The sequence below is a fragment of the Manacus vitellinus genome, unplaced genomic scaffold (genome assembly GCF_001715985.3).
Source record: "Manacus vitellinus isolate BGI_N305 unplaced genomic scaffold, ASM171598v3 scaffold_30_pilon, whole genome shotgun sequence".
NCBI lineage: Eukaryota > Metazoa > Chordata > Aves > Passeriformes > Pipridae > Manacus > Manacus vitellinus.
In genome coordinates, this window is record NW_021940291.1 from 5,237,426 (window position 1) to 5,253,924 (window position 16,499).

General features: G+C 47.5%; 1 protein-coding gene across 3 annotated transcripts in view; it reads right to left on the bottom strand.

Moving 5' to 3' along the window:
• Positions 1-2,382: 2,382 nt before the first annotated feature.
• The window catches only part of LMO1 (LIM domain only 1), a 65,293-nt gene continuing 51,176 nt past the window's right edge, over positions 2,383-16,499 (bottom strand). Inside the window, exons 4-5 of one of the 3 annotated variants that reach the window (XM_018076115.3) lie at positions 11,944-12,040; positions 2,383-2,485 (exon numbers count right to left, since the gene is read on the bottom strand). In XM_018076115.3, the coding sequence (XP_017931604.1) occupies positions 2,396-2,485; positions 11,944-12,040 (187 nt within the window). In that variant the 3' untranslated portion in view covers positions 2,383-2,395. Of the gene's footprint in view, positions 2,486-10,690; positions 11,009-11,943; positions 12,041-16,499 lie in introns of those variants that run through there. The other 2 variants (XM_008929521.4, XM_018076116.3) reach the window with 2 other exon arrangements.

The window sequence follows — 16,499 nt, forward strand, 5'->3', positions numbered from 1 at the left end:
AGGTTTGCCTACACAGTGTTAGGTGAATATTAAGCCTGCCCACACAAGTGTTTTTGCATTGACCATATTTTCAGGGAAATAGGATGTTTCTAGGACCTTTGTCATGGCTGGGCAGAGGGAGAGCACTGGGGTACTCAGGGAAGGTAACAGTGTGGCAATTGGTGTGAGCCATTGCAGTTGGCCAGGACAGCCTGAACACAGCCAGCACACTCTCACACATCCCAAACCAAAAGGAAAGAAAGCAAACCAGCAGATTCAGGAACTGCACAGCCCCTTTGCAGGCATTCGAAAATAGATATCCAAACAATGTGTTTGTTGAAGAAATTATTCACTGTGAATTATTTGCTCTACTAACAAGCTGCTTTCCCTTCACGTCTCACTTTCACCTCACCTCCTACTTATGTGGGCTCCAGTCAGGCCTCACTCTGCAGTTGTCACCAGAATCACCCCAAATTTACAACCGCACCGGGATGAGAAGGCATCAGCAGGGGGGCTGAGGGGAAAAGCCACTGGACCTTAACAAGAGCAAGGACCCTCTGCCACAGCCTGGGGCCAGGCCACAGGAATGCTGTCCTGGAGCAATGCCAGAGCCACCTGGTGCCATACAGGCACCAGCAGTTTAATAGTGGGAAACCAGAGAGAGCATATGCTGGGGGACAGAGACATGAGGGGACGGGGCATAGGACACTGGTGCTCAGAGCAGGTGATGATGGCCAGAAATAACCACAAAGCTGACTTTACAGCTGGTGTGCTTTTTCCTACCCCACCACAAGCTCATTCCCTGCAGTATCCCTGTGGCCCGGATGGGGCACCCCCTGCAAGGGGCACTGTCCCAGAGCCCCTGTCACACCAGCAAGGCAGCACAGAGACAGGTCACACACTCGGTGTGCTATCTCCCCAAAATTGCCCAGTGACAGTCTGCACAAGCTTTGGGCTTGAGTTTGCAACCCCTCTCCCACACTGCTGGCCAAAATCAGAGCAGAGCTGATCCTGGGGAAATTTTGCCCAACAAAAAAGGGCTCTCCCTGTTGTAGCACGGGGGACAGGGAGGGGATAGCAAATACCACCAGGGTTTGAAGGCTTCAATAATTCAAAGGTTTTTGATCTTGCAATAATCCCTTTGCACAGTACCACTTAGAACAGACTTTGATTAAGGGATATCTTGTTAACTGATGTTTAAAAGGGGGAGGGTTTTTTTGTAGTTTTTGCCTTTTTAAGAAGGGTTTAATGCTTGTGCTGTCCTCCTGCTGTCAGGGCACTGTGACACTGCTGGGCATCATGGCAGCCTGGCAAGTGCCAAGCTCCTGGCCATTAATTGCCCAATGGGTTTATGTCCTCCAGCTCCTTCCCCCCTTCCAGCTCCAGACATTGATGAATTTTAAACTAAAAGACCAGACGAATTTATTATCTTCCATTAGTCTAACACAATACAATTTATTTTTAAACAGCTTCACTCATGCAAAAGCATCCCAAAATGATTCACAGCAGATGACAGACTCTGCATGCAAATCCAGGCAGTTTATATCCTCCTGCACGATGCAGCATGAGTTGTCCCACTGGCTGGAACCGCAACTAGGAGGATTTAATTATCCACAAAATGGCATCATTGCACTTTGTCCCACAGAACGTGCAATCAAAACAAGGTAGATACGGGCAATGATGAGCATAGGCAGGACCAGGGGACAGACTGAAGTGGATTAAAACACAAAAGCAAAGTTGAGCAAATCACACTGCAAATAAAGATGCTCGAGAACTTGGGAGGAGAGGGAGAAGCAGAAGGAGCAAACAAGGCCCTTGTGTGGGAACAGTGGCACAGAAAGCATGAGCAGGGAGTATGTAGGAGCAGGGAGCTGGCCCAGGACTTGGAGGATGAGAGAAATACAGTGACTTGACAGGCAATGAACCTATTTGTATCAGTTCAGGATCTATCCTGGTGCCATTTCTACAACCAATCAACAACCAATTCCCAAAAAACACACAAGATTTTTGGCCAAGCATCTCCCCTAAGTTATGGTCAGGAAAGATTTACTTAAGTGAAGGAGAGGGAAAAACTGTCCCCACAACAGCCTAACTCAGCCTCTTTCCCTCAGTCCACATCCCCAGCAGGACAGCTCTATGACCAAACAGGGGTGTCACTCCCTCCCACAGCAAAGATTTCTCCTTCAACCAAAGGCATCTGACTTCACCGGTGATTCCACACTTCTTTCCCTACATACCATTGCAGCTCTTAGCAAGAAGCCAGAACAACACAGCACCAGCACATACAACATGCCCATGTCACCCTCCTCACAAGGCTCAACCAGATGCATTACAAACACCTCCTGCTCTCTCTTCAGCCCAAAAAGCTCAGAAAAGTCTACTGCCATACCTGTTCCAGTCATATTCTCCCAGCTTCTCATCCCAATGCAGCTCCCTCGCCACCTGCAGAAGATGTAGCCCTGATCATCTTGCTGTAAACAACCTGCAGCTGTTCCAGCACAGCCCCCTGGGACAATTAAAGAGACAGAATAAGGACCTATTGGAACCAGCGTGTCAAAAACTTGCCTTTCCCCTTCCCCTCAGTAAGGAAGGCTTCTGTTTATTTCCCCCAGACTGCCTGCCTCTCTACAAATAAATGAATAAACACGGTTCAAGGATCATCACTTTTATAAAACCTCATCAAGAAGACCCACTAGGGACCAGAAGCATGTGGGCTGTCACACCAATGGAGCTGGTCACCTGCTGGAAGTGAAAACCAAAGTGATGGTTGGACACTGTCCTGTGGCAGTCACACCACAGAGCTCTGTCCACGGCCACATCAGCCAGGAGGGGATTGTCCCCACAGCACTTCACCTTCATGCTGTGGGCCTGTGGCCCCCCAGCACGTTCCAGCAAGGGTCAAGCATGTGCACCTCACTGATGTTTCAGTGTGCCTCACAGAGGGGCTATTAGGGTTTTGATCAAGCTCAAGTGAGATGCTTAGTACTTTTTCAGGATTTGGTATTTCCCAATGTTACACAGCAATGCAATAATCGTAGTGCTTCAGCTATTTCTAAAAAGGACAGTGACTCTGTGAGAATAGTACTTATTAGAAAGCTCATCTTTATTTGAAAGCCAGAATCAAGTTCTTTGGGGAGAAATTAAATCATGGAAATAAAGAGCCGTGAAAGGATAAAAGTGTGGGGTTAAGCAGTACGTGGCTCAGAGTCTGGCTTTCCCAGCCTCTGGCTTAACTTGATGAAGCAGGGCCTGTGGAAAACACAGGCAGTGGCACCCAGAAAGCAGCATTGCTGCCAGCACGTAATGCAACCATGAGAGAAACAGAAATCATTGTTTGTGCATAAACACATGTTGTAGTAACAACACAGACATTAGGGAGCCTGCATGGTCCAGCAGCAGGTCATGGTAAAGTGATGTTATACAACCACAGCCAAAATAACATGGTGGGTGCCCTTCCCTGCTGTGCCTTGCTGGGCTGGGGACGACCCTTCCGTGTACCTGGCACAGCAGTGCCACCAGCTTCACCCTGCAGCCCATCACAAAACTGGGACCATCCTCAGCCTTGGCTGCAGGTCTGGGGACACATGCTTGGCACATGCTCACGGATTCTATGTTTTATCTGGAAAACAACTCCCCAGGGATTATTCCGTGTCAGACACCCCAAAAATCAAAACATCCCACACAATGAATCGCATCCCACATAATTAATAGCTGTCTCGAATGCCTTGATTCTTTTTTTCTCTACGATAAAGAAACAGACAGCTCGTACATCGTGAGAAATAAATTTTTCCTTCTGATTTTTTCCTCGTCTGTAGAACATTTATAAAGTGGAAAAGCCAGCGGCAAAGCATGTCAGAATTGTCTTTTAAGGGGTTAACATTTGTAAGATGAATGCTGCAAGAACTCTTTTTTTTTTTTTTAATTAAAAAATATATTTCTGGAGCAAAAACACAAGCAATAAAGAGTGTTTGCCTGTTGGGAGGCTTGTTTTGTAATGCGGTATGAATAACCAGCTGACAATCTGGTTTTTTTGTTTTCTCTTCATATGGCCAATGGCCACGAGCCAGCCAACTTTATTGTCCTTGAAATGTCATGATTTTGAGTATGCACAGAATTCTTAACTGCCCAATTTACTGCATAACATCCCTTTTTATTATATGGCAACAATGTGATCCTGGGCTCAAAGACTTACTAGTTAAGAAGATTATGTGTTTTCCTTTTTCTGTTTTGTTAAAGTGCCAAGTCTTGCATTTTTGGCATCTTCTAAAGAATAAAATGTCTTCTGAAATATTCTTTCCAAGCACAGAAGTTACCTCAGAGGAGCTCGGCATGGCAGGGCTTTTCAGTACTTTCTCGCTTGCTCAGAAGTTCAGACGCATTTCTTTTCCTCAAAAGCTTCCAATTTTTGTCTCTTTGTGTGTATTGACAGCAAAAAAAAAAATTGTCCTTCATAAGTTTGTGTTGCTTTACTTTACTGATAATTTATTTCTCTCTCTTTTTTCTTTTTTTTTTTTTCCCCTTCCCAAGCGCTGAGAGTTTCCTCTCGTGAGCGGGAGCGGGCAGGAGGCTGGCAGGACGAGGGGGGGACAGCCTGCCTGCACCCTCATCTGCATTCCCACAGCTGCTGTCACAGCACCCCTGTCCTGCAAAGTGTCACCCCTCCCAGCCCGTCCCAGTGGTATCCCCGGGGCTCGGTCGTGAGGGCTACACAGGCACACCAGGGAAACTGGCAGTTTTAGCCAAATTCAGCTCTGGCACAAATGCAAAACCCACTGTTGGTGGGAGATGGATCTGTTAAGAGCGTGACAGGGCTGGCTCCTGCAGGTCTGGTACCCGGGGAATGGGAACATGATGCAGCCAGAGAGGGCAGGGGTCTGTCACTGCACCCCTGGGCTTCAGTGTGGCAAGAAACAGTGTGACTTTGCATCCCATGTCCTCCGGCTGCTTGTGCTTCCTCAGGAATGGAGCCTTTTAAATATGTTTTCATCAGCTGACATTTAAGTATGAATAAACAACTGTTATGCGTGCACTAAATATTCATGTTTTACAACATTGCCATTACACTGAGGAATTATTTATGAGGCTGCTGCTCCCCAGTGGGGTGAGGGGACACGGTGCAGGGCAGTCAGGAGCAGCTCCTGGGCTGCTGCTGCGGCCATGGCAGAACCACAGTGTTAATGTTTCTGCCTTGCCAAAGGCTGAGGCTTCCCAGGGCCTCCTCTCAGGTGCAAAGGCAAGGCATCTTGCCGTGGAGAATGTTATGTCCTGAACCTTTGTGTTCCCACTGGGACTTTAGGGCACCTTTTCTCCTCCTCTGCGGCAGGCAGAGAGGTCATCACCTCAGCCCCCCAGGGCTGCTGTTACTGCTACCAAGGCAAGATGCTTCACTGCATCTCTGGGCTGTGTTCAGCAAGAATTTAAGAAAAATTAATAAAAGAAGTAAATTATGATAAAGACAATATCTTTTCAGAAAACCGAACTGCAAACAGAAGTCCCTCCTTCTGAACCTGAGCGTTGAACATTGAACGGGTCACTTAGGTTAAAGACACCCACTGCTGGGATGCACACGGTGCCTCAGGACAAGCTCCAGAGTGAAACACCAGTTTCAAGCAACAAAATTTTCATTAAATAAAACCACAGTTTTGTAGTTTCTACAAAGATGTCAAGACCTTTAAGTAAATACCTGATTCAATTTAATAATAATAAAGCTATTCTCAAGGTAATTTTCTTAGTAAAATCACCCAAAAATGTTCAGGTTGCATTAACATTTCTTTCCAGAAGTGTTACCATTGAAGACTGAAACAGGTAGCCAGGCCCCTCTGCTCACCCGCAGGCAGAGAGCAGGCAGCACCTTATTGCTCTTCTCAAATTAATTTCTTTACGTTAGTAGTGAAACATTCCTTCCAGGGAACTCCTGGGAATTCAGGGTTACGTGTCTGGTCAATGGTGGAGCCTGAATGTGTATTTGTGCACTGCCCCGGGTGTGCAAGGTGCCCATGGCCATGCCACCGCCTGCAGGTGCTGCCACACCGTGCCCATGGGCTGGCACCAGGCTCCAGCTGCACTGAGGCCCTGCCCATGGCTCTGGCTGCTGGGCACCCACTGAGGGAGAAGGCTGATATTTCCAGCAGCCCTGAGCCTGGGTCGCCTCCTTGGCCACCACACCTCCCCTCGCCAGAGCACCTTTGTTTTATAGTGCTGCCAAAGTTACTCACCCAGCCAAGTCCCATTTTTGCCCCTGTATCACCTGGAGGGGAAAAAATTGCCCATGGCTCAGAGAGGATGGATGTGCATATACCTGGGTCTGAGACAGCCTCTTGTCCAAAACCCAATCCATTTGCCTGCTCAGTGGTATTTATCCCTACATGCTGAGCTAACTGTGCTGTGGGCAGGTGGGAGCAGATCCAGCACTGGGCATCAGCATGGGAGCTTTGGCACTCAGCTGCTCACATAGGCAAAAACCCCAGGGAGAGTGAATTCTTGGGCCTGAGGGGGAGAGAGAGTTGGCCCTCAGGAGGGATGGTGGACAAGCAGTGCAGCAGTAGCTTAAATCATCTCCCCCCGGACACGTTCTCCTGGGATGACTGGCCTCAGATCTGTGTCCAGTGCAATATATTTATGTTATTTATATTTACACTTATACTTTTGCATTACTTATGAGGTGCTTCACAGTGCTTTTGTGGTAAAACAGATCTCTGTTTGGGGCACTTGCCCTCCAATTGCTTACAATAAGCTACTAATATTTGGTACTTTCATCTGCAGCTGATCCCCCACTTCAATCCACCTCTCCATGTTCTGCTGCTTCTGCAGGTTTGGTCCTTCCAGCTTTGCTTTCTCTCAGATCTTTACTAAAAACCTTCTTCTGCACCATGAAGCAGCTGCCCCACCAGACATCTCAGCCTGGCCAGAGTCATCCTCAGCATCCTTCAGCATTTTACTATTAAAACCAGAGCAAGCCAGCCAGACAGATGGAGTCATTTGGTTCCTGTAAGCAGTGATACCTACATCAAGCTGTGCAAACTGAGGCTTCCCCTAGAGCTGGTGCCTGCACTGGGAGCTCAGCCCTGCCCTGGAGGGTGCTGCAGGGAATACTGTGCCTGGGGATGAACAAGAGAGGTGGAGAGTCTTGGAGAGATGCCTGCCCACCAGAGAAGCTTAATCTATCTGCTGAATTGGGGTGCAACAGGACAGGCAGCCAGGAATCAGCTCCGGGTCTGAGTGGGCTTCCCTAGAAAAACATTTGCAACCTCCCTCTCTGCTAAAAGGTCTATTTTTTGCATGAGAAGCTGATGTCTGAGGACACAGGGGGGTGAGAGGACAGGGTAAATGGCATCACCCCACTGCTGTTTCCATTTGGAAATAATATTACAAACTCATTGCAGGCAGCTGCCTTGCTGGCACAGGGGAAAGGAGCAATTGCTAGAGCAGGTGGGAAGCCAGCACCCCATAAACAGGTACAGGGCTTAGCAGTGGGACACAGAGTGACCTAATCAAGAATTAAGTCAGAAACTTTCACTGGCAAAAGCCATTCCATCTCCAACAACCCCACATTCCCTAGCCTAGAGGGGACAGCCCCAGGTACAAAATCACTGATGTTACCTATGGCCACTACAGGTCAACCCCAGCCCTGCAGCTGGCACAGCTCCATAAGGCTGCTGGAGAAGAGCCTTCCTGTCTGAGAGCTGCTGAGGGCTGGGAGCTGGCTCATTTGAGGAATTAGATTTTGAGTGGTTGTTTGGAGGACTTTGCTCACAGCTCCCCCACCCCAGCCTTTTGGAAATGAGGCCCAGGGCCCTCACCAGGCCGGTGGAGAGACCTTGACAAATCCCTGGTGTGTGGCAGGGGCTGGCATGGTAGCACCCCCTGAAAGCCCAAAGAACCTGTTGGTGTTACAAACGTCTGCCCCTGTGCCCACACATCTGCTGATTTCCATACCAAAGACATTTACTGTATATGTTTGCCACCAGGGAAAACTGCTGCCTGTGACTCAGCCCTATTACTGGAAGAGCAGCGGCGGTATTTGCGCTACTCTGAATATTGCATTTCCAGGACCCGCTCTGTGGCTTTCGAAATCCTCCTTCCAACTCCCCACATCCCCCTTGGCCAATTAGGGAAAATGCCTGGTGGGGGTGATGGCCTCCTCCTCCGTGTGGCAACGCCGCGCCGAGGGACTGGCGCCGAGCGGCGCAAACCGTCCCTTCTTGGCGTTGGGAAGCGCGGTTCGCAAGCCAGCGACAGAGGGATGAAATGCAAATATAGCATTTCTTGTAAAGTAAATTAAGCTAACAACGAGGTAACAAACCGCTGTTAATATTAGATTAACTTGTTTGGCAAGATACGAAATGGGGTGAGCTGGATTGCCGGTGGCGGAGTGCTCAATAGCGCTAATGCTGCTCAGGGAAGTATAACATCCCTCTGACAGACAGGGGCACGCTCCAAAAGTAAAATAAATTGAGTCTGGAGGAAGAGCCAGAATCTGTGCAGCAATTACACCAGCATTAAAGATGAATGGAGAAGAAGCTTAAGATTTCGATTGCCTTTAAATACTGGTTTGTTTTTAATCTCAAAATCAGACTGCGCTATGATCAGCCATTAGCCCCGACTACAAAAAAAAAAAAAAAAAGAGAAAGAAGATCCTAGATTTTAACATTTGTAGCATGAACTTAAAATACCTCTTTGATCTAAGATAAGGAGGCAAATGGCACATAATGCAGAAGTTAAAGCCAGTTGAGTGCAGCTGGCAGCTGGCAGCGGCTGGGCTGACATTGGAAATGATGGAGGTTTGGACAGAGGGGTCACCGGGAGCCATGTCCTCAGTGTGGGGACTGAGGCACAGGCTTAAATGTCATACTATATGCCAGTGGTCACTAAACTGATTAAGCAGTGGTTATCTTTAGCAGTAAAAGGGCTATCTGCTAATACTAAATGATTAGCGGCTAAAATGCCATTTACTCTGCTCTGATTCCTTGAATGAATATTTATGCCAAGTGATGACTATAACACCATCAAAAGGTTTCCGTGCTCTGCTCCGTAGAGTGGAAGCGATTATTCAACAGCAGGTCTGCACTCCAGCACTTGTTTCTATTAAGCAAATTTGCAGCGTTCAGACAAAAATTCATGATTGCATTGTCCTCCTGGGATTTTTATTTTTAAAGATATCCCACCTCCAACACTCTCCGGGGCACAGGCCATGGCAGGCAGGCCTTGTCTGCTGGCAGACACAGAAAAGAGAGATATAGATGCTGCACAATTTCTCCCTTGTGTTATTATTTTTTTTTTTTTTTTTTAATATAAGACAACTGGACATTTGCCGCACCCCACTCAGCAGCTTGAAGCTGTGTCCTGCCCCAGGCTTTCCTCCCACCCACCCCACTGCCAGCTGAAGCTTTTGCACAAAACAGCATTGTGAAATTCCCTGTTAGACATCAGCAACTGGATCTACAGCCATGGTGATAAATCAAGTGGGCTGCCCATCAGAAATGAAGTCCCTGTACTGCAGGGTACTGCCTGCATTTCACAGCGGGGGCAAGTGCAGGGATGCAGCGAGAGCCACTGCATGTAAGTTGGGGCCCACAGTGTAAATGACACCTCCAAATGGGCCCAGTTCAGATACTCCCGCCCTGCAGAGCCATTGTGGGGACACACATACACAGCAAGACGTGGCTCACACCAACCAAACGCCATTTGTGTTCATCCAACAGTAGAGTGGGATTTCCTGCACAAACGACCCTCTACTCCAGCATCCTCCTCCCTCTGGGGTGACATTTCTGCAGCTTTCCCAGCGATGTACAAGAGATCAGGCAGCTGCAGAGCCATTAGCTGGCATTAGCGAGGCAGTTCTGAAAAGTTACACTTTCCTCCTCCCTTCAATTCTGAAGTAAGTAGACCAGCTAAGCCAAGAAAAAAATGCTTTCTAGAAGGTACCATTCTCCAAAGGACTCAGTTTTTAAACTGGTACCAAAACCCTCCTTAAGAATCTGAACTAAAAATTAATAGCTCCCTCCAGCGTGTTTGGTGAGTGGTTTTGGTTTGGTTTTAATGCCTCCTTCCTCACCACAGAGCAGCACCCTCGTGCTGCCATTGTGTGATGAATTACAGCAAATCCCAGAGGCAGGTGAGGAGCCATCACTCTGGAGCACAGGCAGAGGCAGTGACTGTCTGGCAGCCCATTTCAAAGGAAGAAATCAAAACATTTGAGTAACAAGCTACTCCTTCCTTAGCCCCAGCATGGCCACCTCCGACAGCCTCTACAAAAAGAGCATCAACTCTACAGTTTCTCAAAAGACAATCTTCCCCAACCCCAGAAAGCACGAAAATTGGAGAAGCAGTTAAAACACCACATATCCATAGGCAGCTATAGGTGGCTTTTAAATTGCTATTCCATGTTTATGGGAATAAAGAGGGATGGGGCCAAACATTTTATAATGGGTCTCCCAACCCAAAACATCTGTTTATGAAGAAAAATCACTCAGTCATTTCGCATACCTCAGGTAGCTTTAGATGACAGGCAATATTTTGAAGCTCACTAAGTGTCTAAGCTCACTAAGTGTCTACTGGAGTTTTGCTTCTATTAAGCCATTATTTAGCACAGGTGTACATAAAAGCATTTCATGCAACAGTCAGAACAGCACCAAGCTGCACTGTATTTGGCATTTGCAATTCAGAGAACACACACAAGCGACCCAGGACCAGCAACCAATTAAGTCACATCAGAAAAAAAGTACTCGGTGTCTATTTATTAAAGGAAAGGGGGGTAAATTTAAGAAAAAGCCAGAAGACAAAATAAATAGAATTGCAGCCATCCTTTACAGCTACTGGTGCACTATATTAAAGTGACACTCACCATACAGAGAAATGTGTTTGATACAGTCCAGTGGGTTGCACATGAATTGCATAACCTTGAAAATCATTGCACAAAGCATCGCAGCAGGAACACAGTTCAGAGTTTTTCTCCAGGAGATGCTTCAAATCTCATCGCTTTTGTTACGTGGGAGGTCAAAGCACCTGGCACAGAGTAAGCAAAAAAGGGCTGTGGGAAGGGATGATGCTGCATCAGCGCCCGGTCATGTTCAAACCCTGACATCAGCCCTTGCAGCAGCTCTGACAAGCGATGCCCCATGGGAAAACACCACTGCCTATCAAAGCCTTGAAATTAATATCCTGATCAATGCCCAGGTACCTGTTGGCAGGGCTGGAGAGAGCCTGCTCCTCACAGACCAGACTGGAGATGCCGTATCAGCCGGCCAATAAGTGCTCCTGGCCATGGAAAAGCTCTGTCTGAGTTCATAGAGGTGCAAAGCGAGGTGCCTCTCAGCCAGCAGCTCAGCAGCCTTGGTGGGACCCGGCCAGCGACGCTGATGGTTCCCAATCATCACCTGCCTCCAGCTTGTTCCCTCCCATTGTACAGGGAAGCAGGTGGTTGGACACAAGTCTCTGCACTGTTCAAGCAGAGAGGTCTAACTCTGCAGCAGCATTTCCCCCAGCTGGTGTTTGTGAACCTGCCTCTGCCTCCTGATTCCAGGAATCTGTGTGTATGTTTCTAATAGTCTGCTCAACATAAAGCACAGGAAATACAGGCTTTTGCCACATGGGGAAGAAACCACAGCAAAGATGACCAGGAAACATTCATAATTTTTAATTCACACCAGTAATAAAATTGCATTACATTTTTCATAAAATAAATGTTCCAGTTTATATACAGAAAACAGACTGTACAGAGCCCTCCCCCAGACCCCAAAAACTCACAAACATACAGGCAATGCAGTGCTCAGCTAAGCAGGCACAACTGTACATCTAAAATTGTAACTGCTTTGTGTTGGGGGGGAAAAGTACTACAATGTATATAGTCCTCTCTGGACCAAGAATTAAAAAAATATTGCAGGCAAGCTGACAGGCGCCCTCGCTGCTCATGCGGCCAAGCGCCCATCCCACAGTGCTTCAGCGAAGCAGGGTCTGTTATTGAACCTGGGACTCGAAGCTCCCGTTCAGCTGCCCTTCCTCATAGTCCATCTGACACAAGATCATGTTGTTCTTCAGGAAAAATTTGTCTCCCACACAGAACCTGAAAGATAAAAAGAATTAGTGGGTGTAAGTATGCTTGGGTCTCAAGGCGACTGCGGTGACCAGTTTGATTTCTAGCTCTGCCAGTGGCATCGGAGCCCAAGAAAGCCCACGTGCTTCTGCCCGCTTCCCTTTCCCCTTCCCCACCCCAGGGTTTTGCCATCCCTTTCCCTGGCACAGCTGTGCTCGGCTCCAGGCCACAGTTGTAGGAAGCAGCTCAGGGAGCAGATCCCGGTCCCTGCCGGGTCCCACCACCAGCAGCGGCAGGAGACCAGGAGCAGTGAAGGGATTTGTCCCTGCAGACAAGAGGTGTCGGCCCTACAACCGAGAAATCAAGCGGCCGATATTACACAGAGACTATTTGAAGTTTTTGCCGGTATCCATGTTTCCACAGTTCCCTCGGGTGAGGCAGTATTTACACTAATTTCCAGGCAAGGACTGGCTATTAAGTCCTTCCTCACCCCCTTGTGTACAGTGCCGAACAATAAATAGAAATTTCCCGGTGGCTGGACTCCTAACCTTTATCTTCATTGAGCGAAGGGCACAGCTCTCTATATACCATGTAAATTGTTCTGTTTGTCTTGAAGTTGACAGAGAAGCTTGTGATATTTAACAATTTTATTTGACCATTAAGGTCAAAAAAGTTCCACATATAAGATCTGAGAGGTGTGAACTGACAGCCAATAGCTTTTTTGCCCTGTCTGCTTGCTCAGGAATCAGAAGCTAATCTTTACTCCTTAAGATAACAAATAACGTTCTTTGCACCCAATTCAGGGGCTGTTTTTTGTCCATCACACTGGCAGGGCAATGACAGACCAGAACACACAGCTGTGCCTCCCTGCCCCAGGAGCTGAGTCTGAAATCAGCCCCAGGGCCCTAAAGCAGAGAGGCACCCTGGGTCGGGGGCTGTGCCTCATGGCATCTCTGAACCAGGCTCTGAAGGAAGATCAGTGGAGATGACCCCATCCTCAGGAGACTTAGCAGACCTCAAATGCCCATCTCCTCTGTTCCCAGGCAGAGCTTTGGCACTGTTTATTCCTTGACTAAAATACTTTCTTCATTTTAACTCAGGCAGCTTCAGGCAGAGCATCTCCATAAAACTGAGTATTTTCTGCTAAAAGAACAGGACCGATAAGTTCAGAGCTCCTTTATAGGTCCAACATGGGCACAAGTTTTCTCCAACTGGACACCTGCAAATAAGCTGATTAATTTGCCAAGTCGGTACAGAGAGAACTGAGTGTTGGTTCTGCCTTTATAGGATTTCACTGGAGACCATCCATCCTCTTCCCTCTGTGGCACATGCTTTAGCAGTTATGAAATTCAACCTTTTTTGTATATAAAAAAGCTAAAAATTATTCTCAATTTAAATTAACAGCTCTTATGCTAAAAACTGTACTGCATACACTCTCCCTAACACCACCTTCCCCACCAGCAGGTTTACTCACTATAAATAACAGACACAGCTGCTTGCTTTTTACTACTTATCCCTACCTTAAGTACCATATAAATCTCCAGGAAGAGAAATGCAAAAATTACTACCAGCATCAATATCTGTCCCTTGCTAAACCTGGTTTGGGTCTAGAGGAGCAAAAGAGGAGCTGGAGAACTAGGGAGTTGGAAGGTGGGGGTGTTGTGTACAAGCACATGGGAACTGAAATGCACTGCAGGGGTACCTTAATATGACGTGAAGTTTTGGGAGAAGGGTTTGTTTCACTGGAAAGGCAACTATTTCTACCTGCCAGTCCTGCAAACCCACCAGTAAACTGGGATCTTTTCAGCTGATGCATCACAACTGGAGACCGAGAATTTAACAGGGCAACTTCAGGCTCAGTTTCTTGTGTCCCAACCCACAGGTCTCTTCAGAGAGAGAGGTGGGACCGCACCACCAGCCCCCATGCTTGGAGCAGGAATGTTGCTGAGCCTCTCTGGCTGATCAAGTTCCAGCCAGCAGCAGTGAGAAACAGGTGCTGAACCTACCCTGCCATTTCTACAGAGTGATTTTCTTCTGAGCAAAACCACACTTCAGATAATGGCAACAGAAGCAGCTGGATTTCCTGCAACCCTTGTAATACTGACCTATTAGCCAGTTACAGCAGTGATCGGCTTTTATTCAGCACTATGATAACCATTTGACTTTAGAAGAGTTTAAAGCACAGTAGGCTGAGTAGCAATGCAGGACTTGTTGCAAACCTGATGTTTTAGAGAATGAAACTAATGAAAACACTGCACACTTGGTAAAAATATTAGAGATTTTGCTCTGACAGGTTTAACACTCTATACAGTGTCCAGCTACAGAAGGGCAAGGAAGCTAGAGGAGAATTAAAGAAAGGTCTTCCTCATCAAATCTTTTCATAGCTGAAGAGCGATAAGGGGGCTCAGTGGGGTTTCCAATTCACAACTAGTATTGGCATCCACCTCTGCAATTTTGACTTTAGGGTTACTTAATCTCACTGTTCTCAGTTCAGCATCCAATGTTGTCTGTTACAGGATCACTTCCACTCTGCCCTTTCAAGCCAAAATCTCTACAGAATAATAAGTCATAAAAGTTTGTATCCCTCTGATCTCAGCCAAAAATAACAATCTACACATAGCTCTACGCTGTCCACTCAACCCATCTTTCAGAACAACTCAGCTCCTCTCAAACTGGGCAGCAAATCCCTTGTGCATCAAAGCGCAGCTCTGCCAGATCGGGGGGATTATCTGTGCTCTCCTGCCGGGCAGTGTCAGCACGTGGAGGTTACGGGAAGGGCAGGCAGGGCAGCACTTTGCACTGAGTGCAGGAACAGTGTTAGCAACTGCAGAGGGAAGGGAGGGAGGGAGGGAGGTTCTTTGGAGCCTTTGAAAAAAAGAGTGAAATTTTAAAGAAATTACTGAAAATGAAAACTAGGCGTCACTAGGATTTTCCACAAGAGAAGAAGGGTAAAGTAGGGGTTTGATGACAGTCATCCTACAGACTCCAAGGCCAACCCAGCACTCCTCCCTGTGCAGCTCATAGCCAAGACTTGCCTCTGCCTGAAGGGATATTTGAGATGCTCCAGCCTTAATGTCTTCGTGGAGTTTGGGAGTACCCTTCTCCTGCCTGGCCTTCATCAGCAGGGTGAAGAGAACTGAGCCTGAGGGCTGAGCCCAGCAGCACCGGGAGACAAACCCCAGAACTGACCAGTGATTTTAGCACTGTGGAAGGAGCATCTTGGGGAATTAGGGTATCACCTCTGTGCAGTCACATGCTGCTGGTCAGGGATCATGGCTGTGGCAGGAGCATGTTCAAAAGTCACAAAACAAGACTGGGCAACTGAAAGATTTCGTGTAGCTTCTGGAGAGAGCCCAAGGCCAGGAGCCACTAGATGTCACTGCCGCCCCAGCACTGCCACCGCGCCCGTGGAGGCGACAGTATTAATGGGAGTTTTATATCTCGGATAAACACCGCCTCCGCCTTCAGCCGGCGATCGAGTAAAGCCACCTGGGCTACACAAGGCTCACCCGATTCGCCTCTTCTGTGCTCTGGCACCAACCAGCTGCAACCCCATCCATCTCAAGGGCTAAGCCACTGTCAGAGGGCACAGAAGGAGAAGCAGACAGGGTCACCTAAGGTTAGAGGGGAGGTGGCAGGTTTGCATCCACACATGTAACATGTATGGCTGCTTCGTGAGACATCCCACTGTGACTTTTTTCTAGGTTAAGCAACAAATTTCAAAGTCAGTGTTTTAGTTTGACTTTTATGGAACTGGGTTCTCCATCTTCTTGCACCTATCCCACACATATCTCTCACACCTCCCCACGGGATGAAGCATTGCATCCTAGTTTCATCTTTGGGAAACACAACCACAGATTCAGAACAGGAAGCCCAGCACAGGCCTTGGACGCTGGGCAGCCACTACAGCCTGACAAAACAAGCAGTAAGAACAGCAAGCAGTTTCATGTCTGTCTTAGACAAGGATGGATAAATGGATGCATCAGAAGGTGTATCACATCTGTATCACATCTGATTCTGTGGGCTTCCATTCTGCCTACAATGACCAATAAACACGCTGCTAGGAAGACTTTTCACAGCCGTCCCAAATTCAACTGGCTACAGGTAGTCCAAGTGAAAACGCTGTGCATGACCCTTCCTTATACTCCTCAATGTGCATTTTCCACCGGGTAAAACCCAGCAGAAATACACAAGGCCTACTCAAAATTATACCATCAAGATCCCCTGTTAATTATACAACAACTAAAGGGATTTGTTCCCAGTGTTGGAAACGGCTTAGCTAGAGTATTTTTCTCCTTCCTGTCCCTTCTCTTTATCCTTCTTCTTTGCCATCCTCTGTTTTGAGCCTGTCAGAAATGTGATTTAAGCAAGATAACATCAGTTTGCCAGAGGAGGTCCATTCTCCATCGTCTGCATTCTGCAAAGAGGGTAGATCCTGAAAGGACGCTGAATCAGTTTGTTTTATTCAGCAGCAGCTGTGCCGCATACA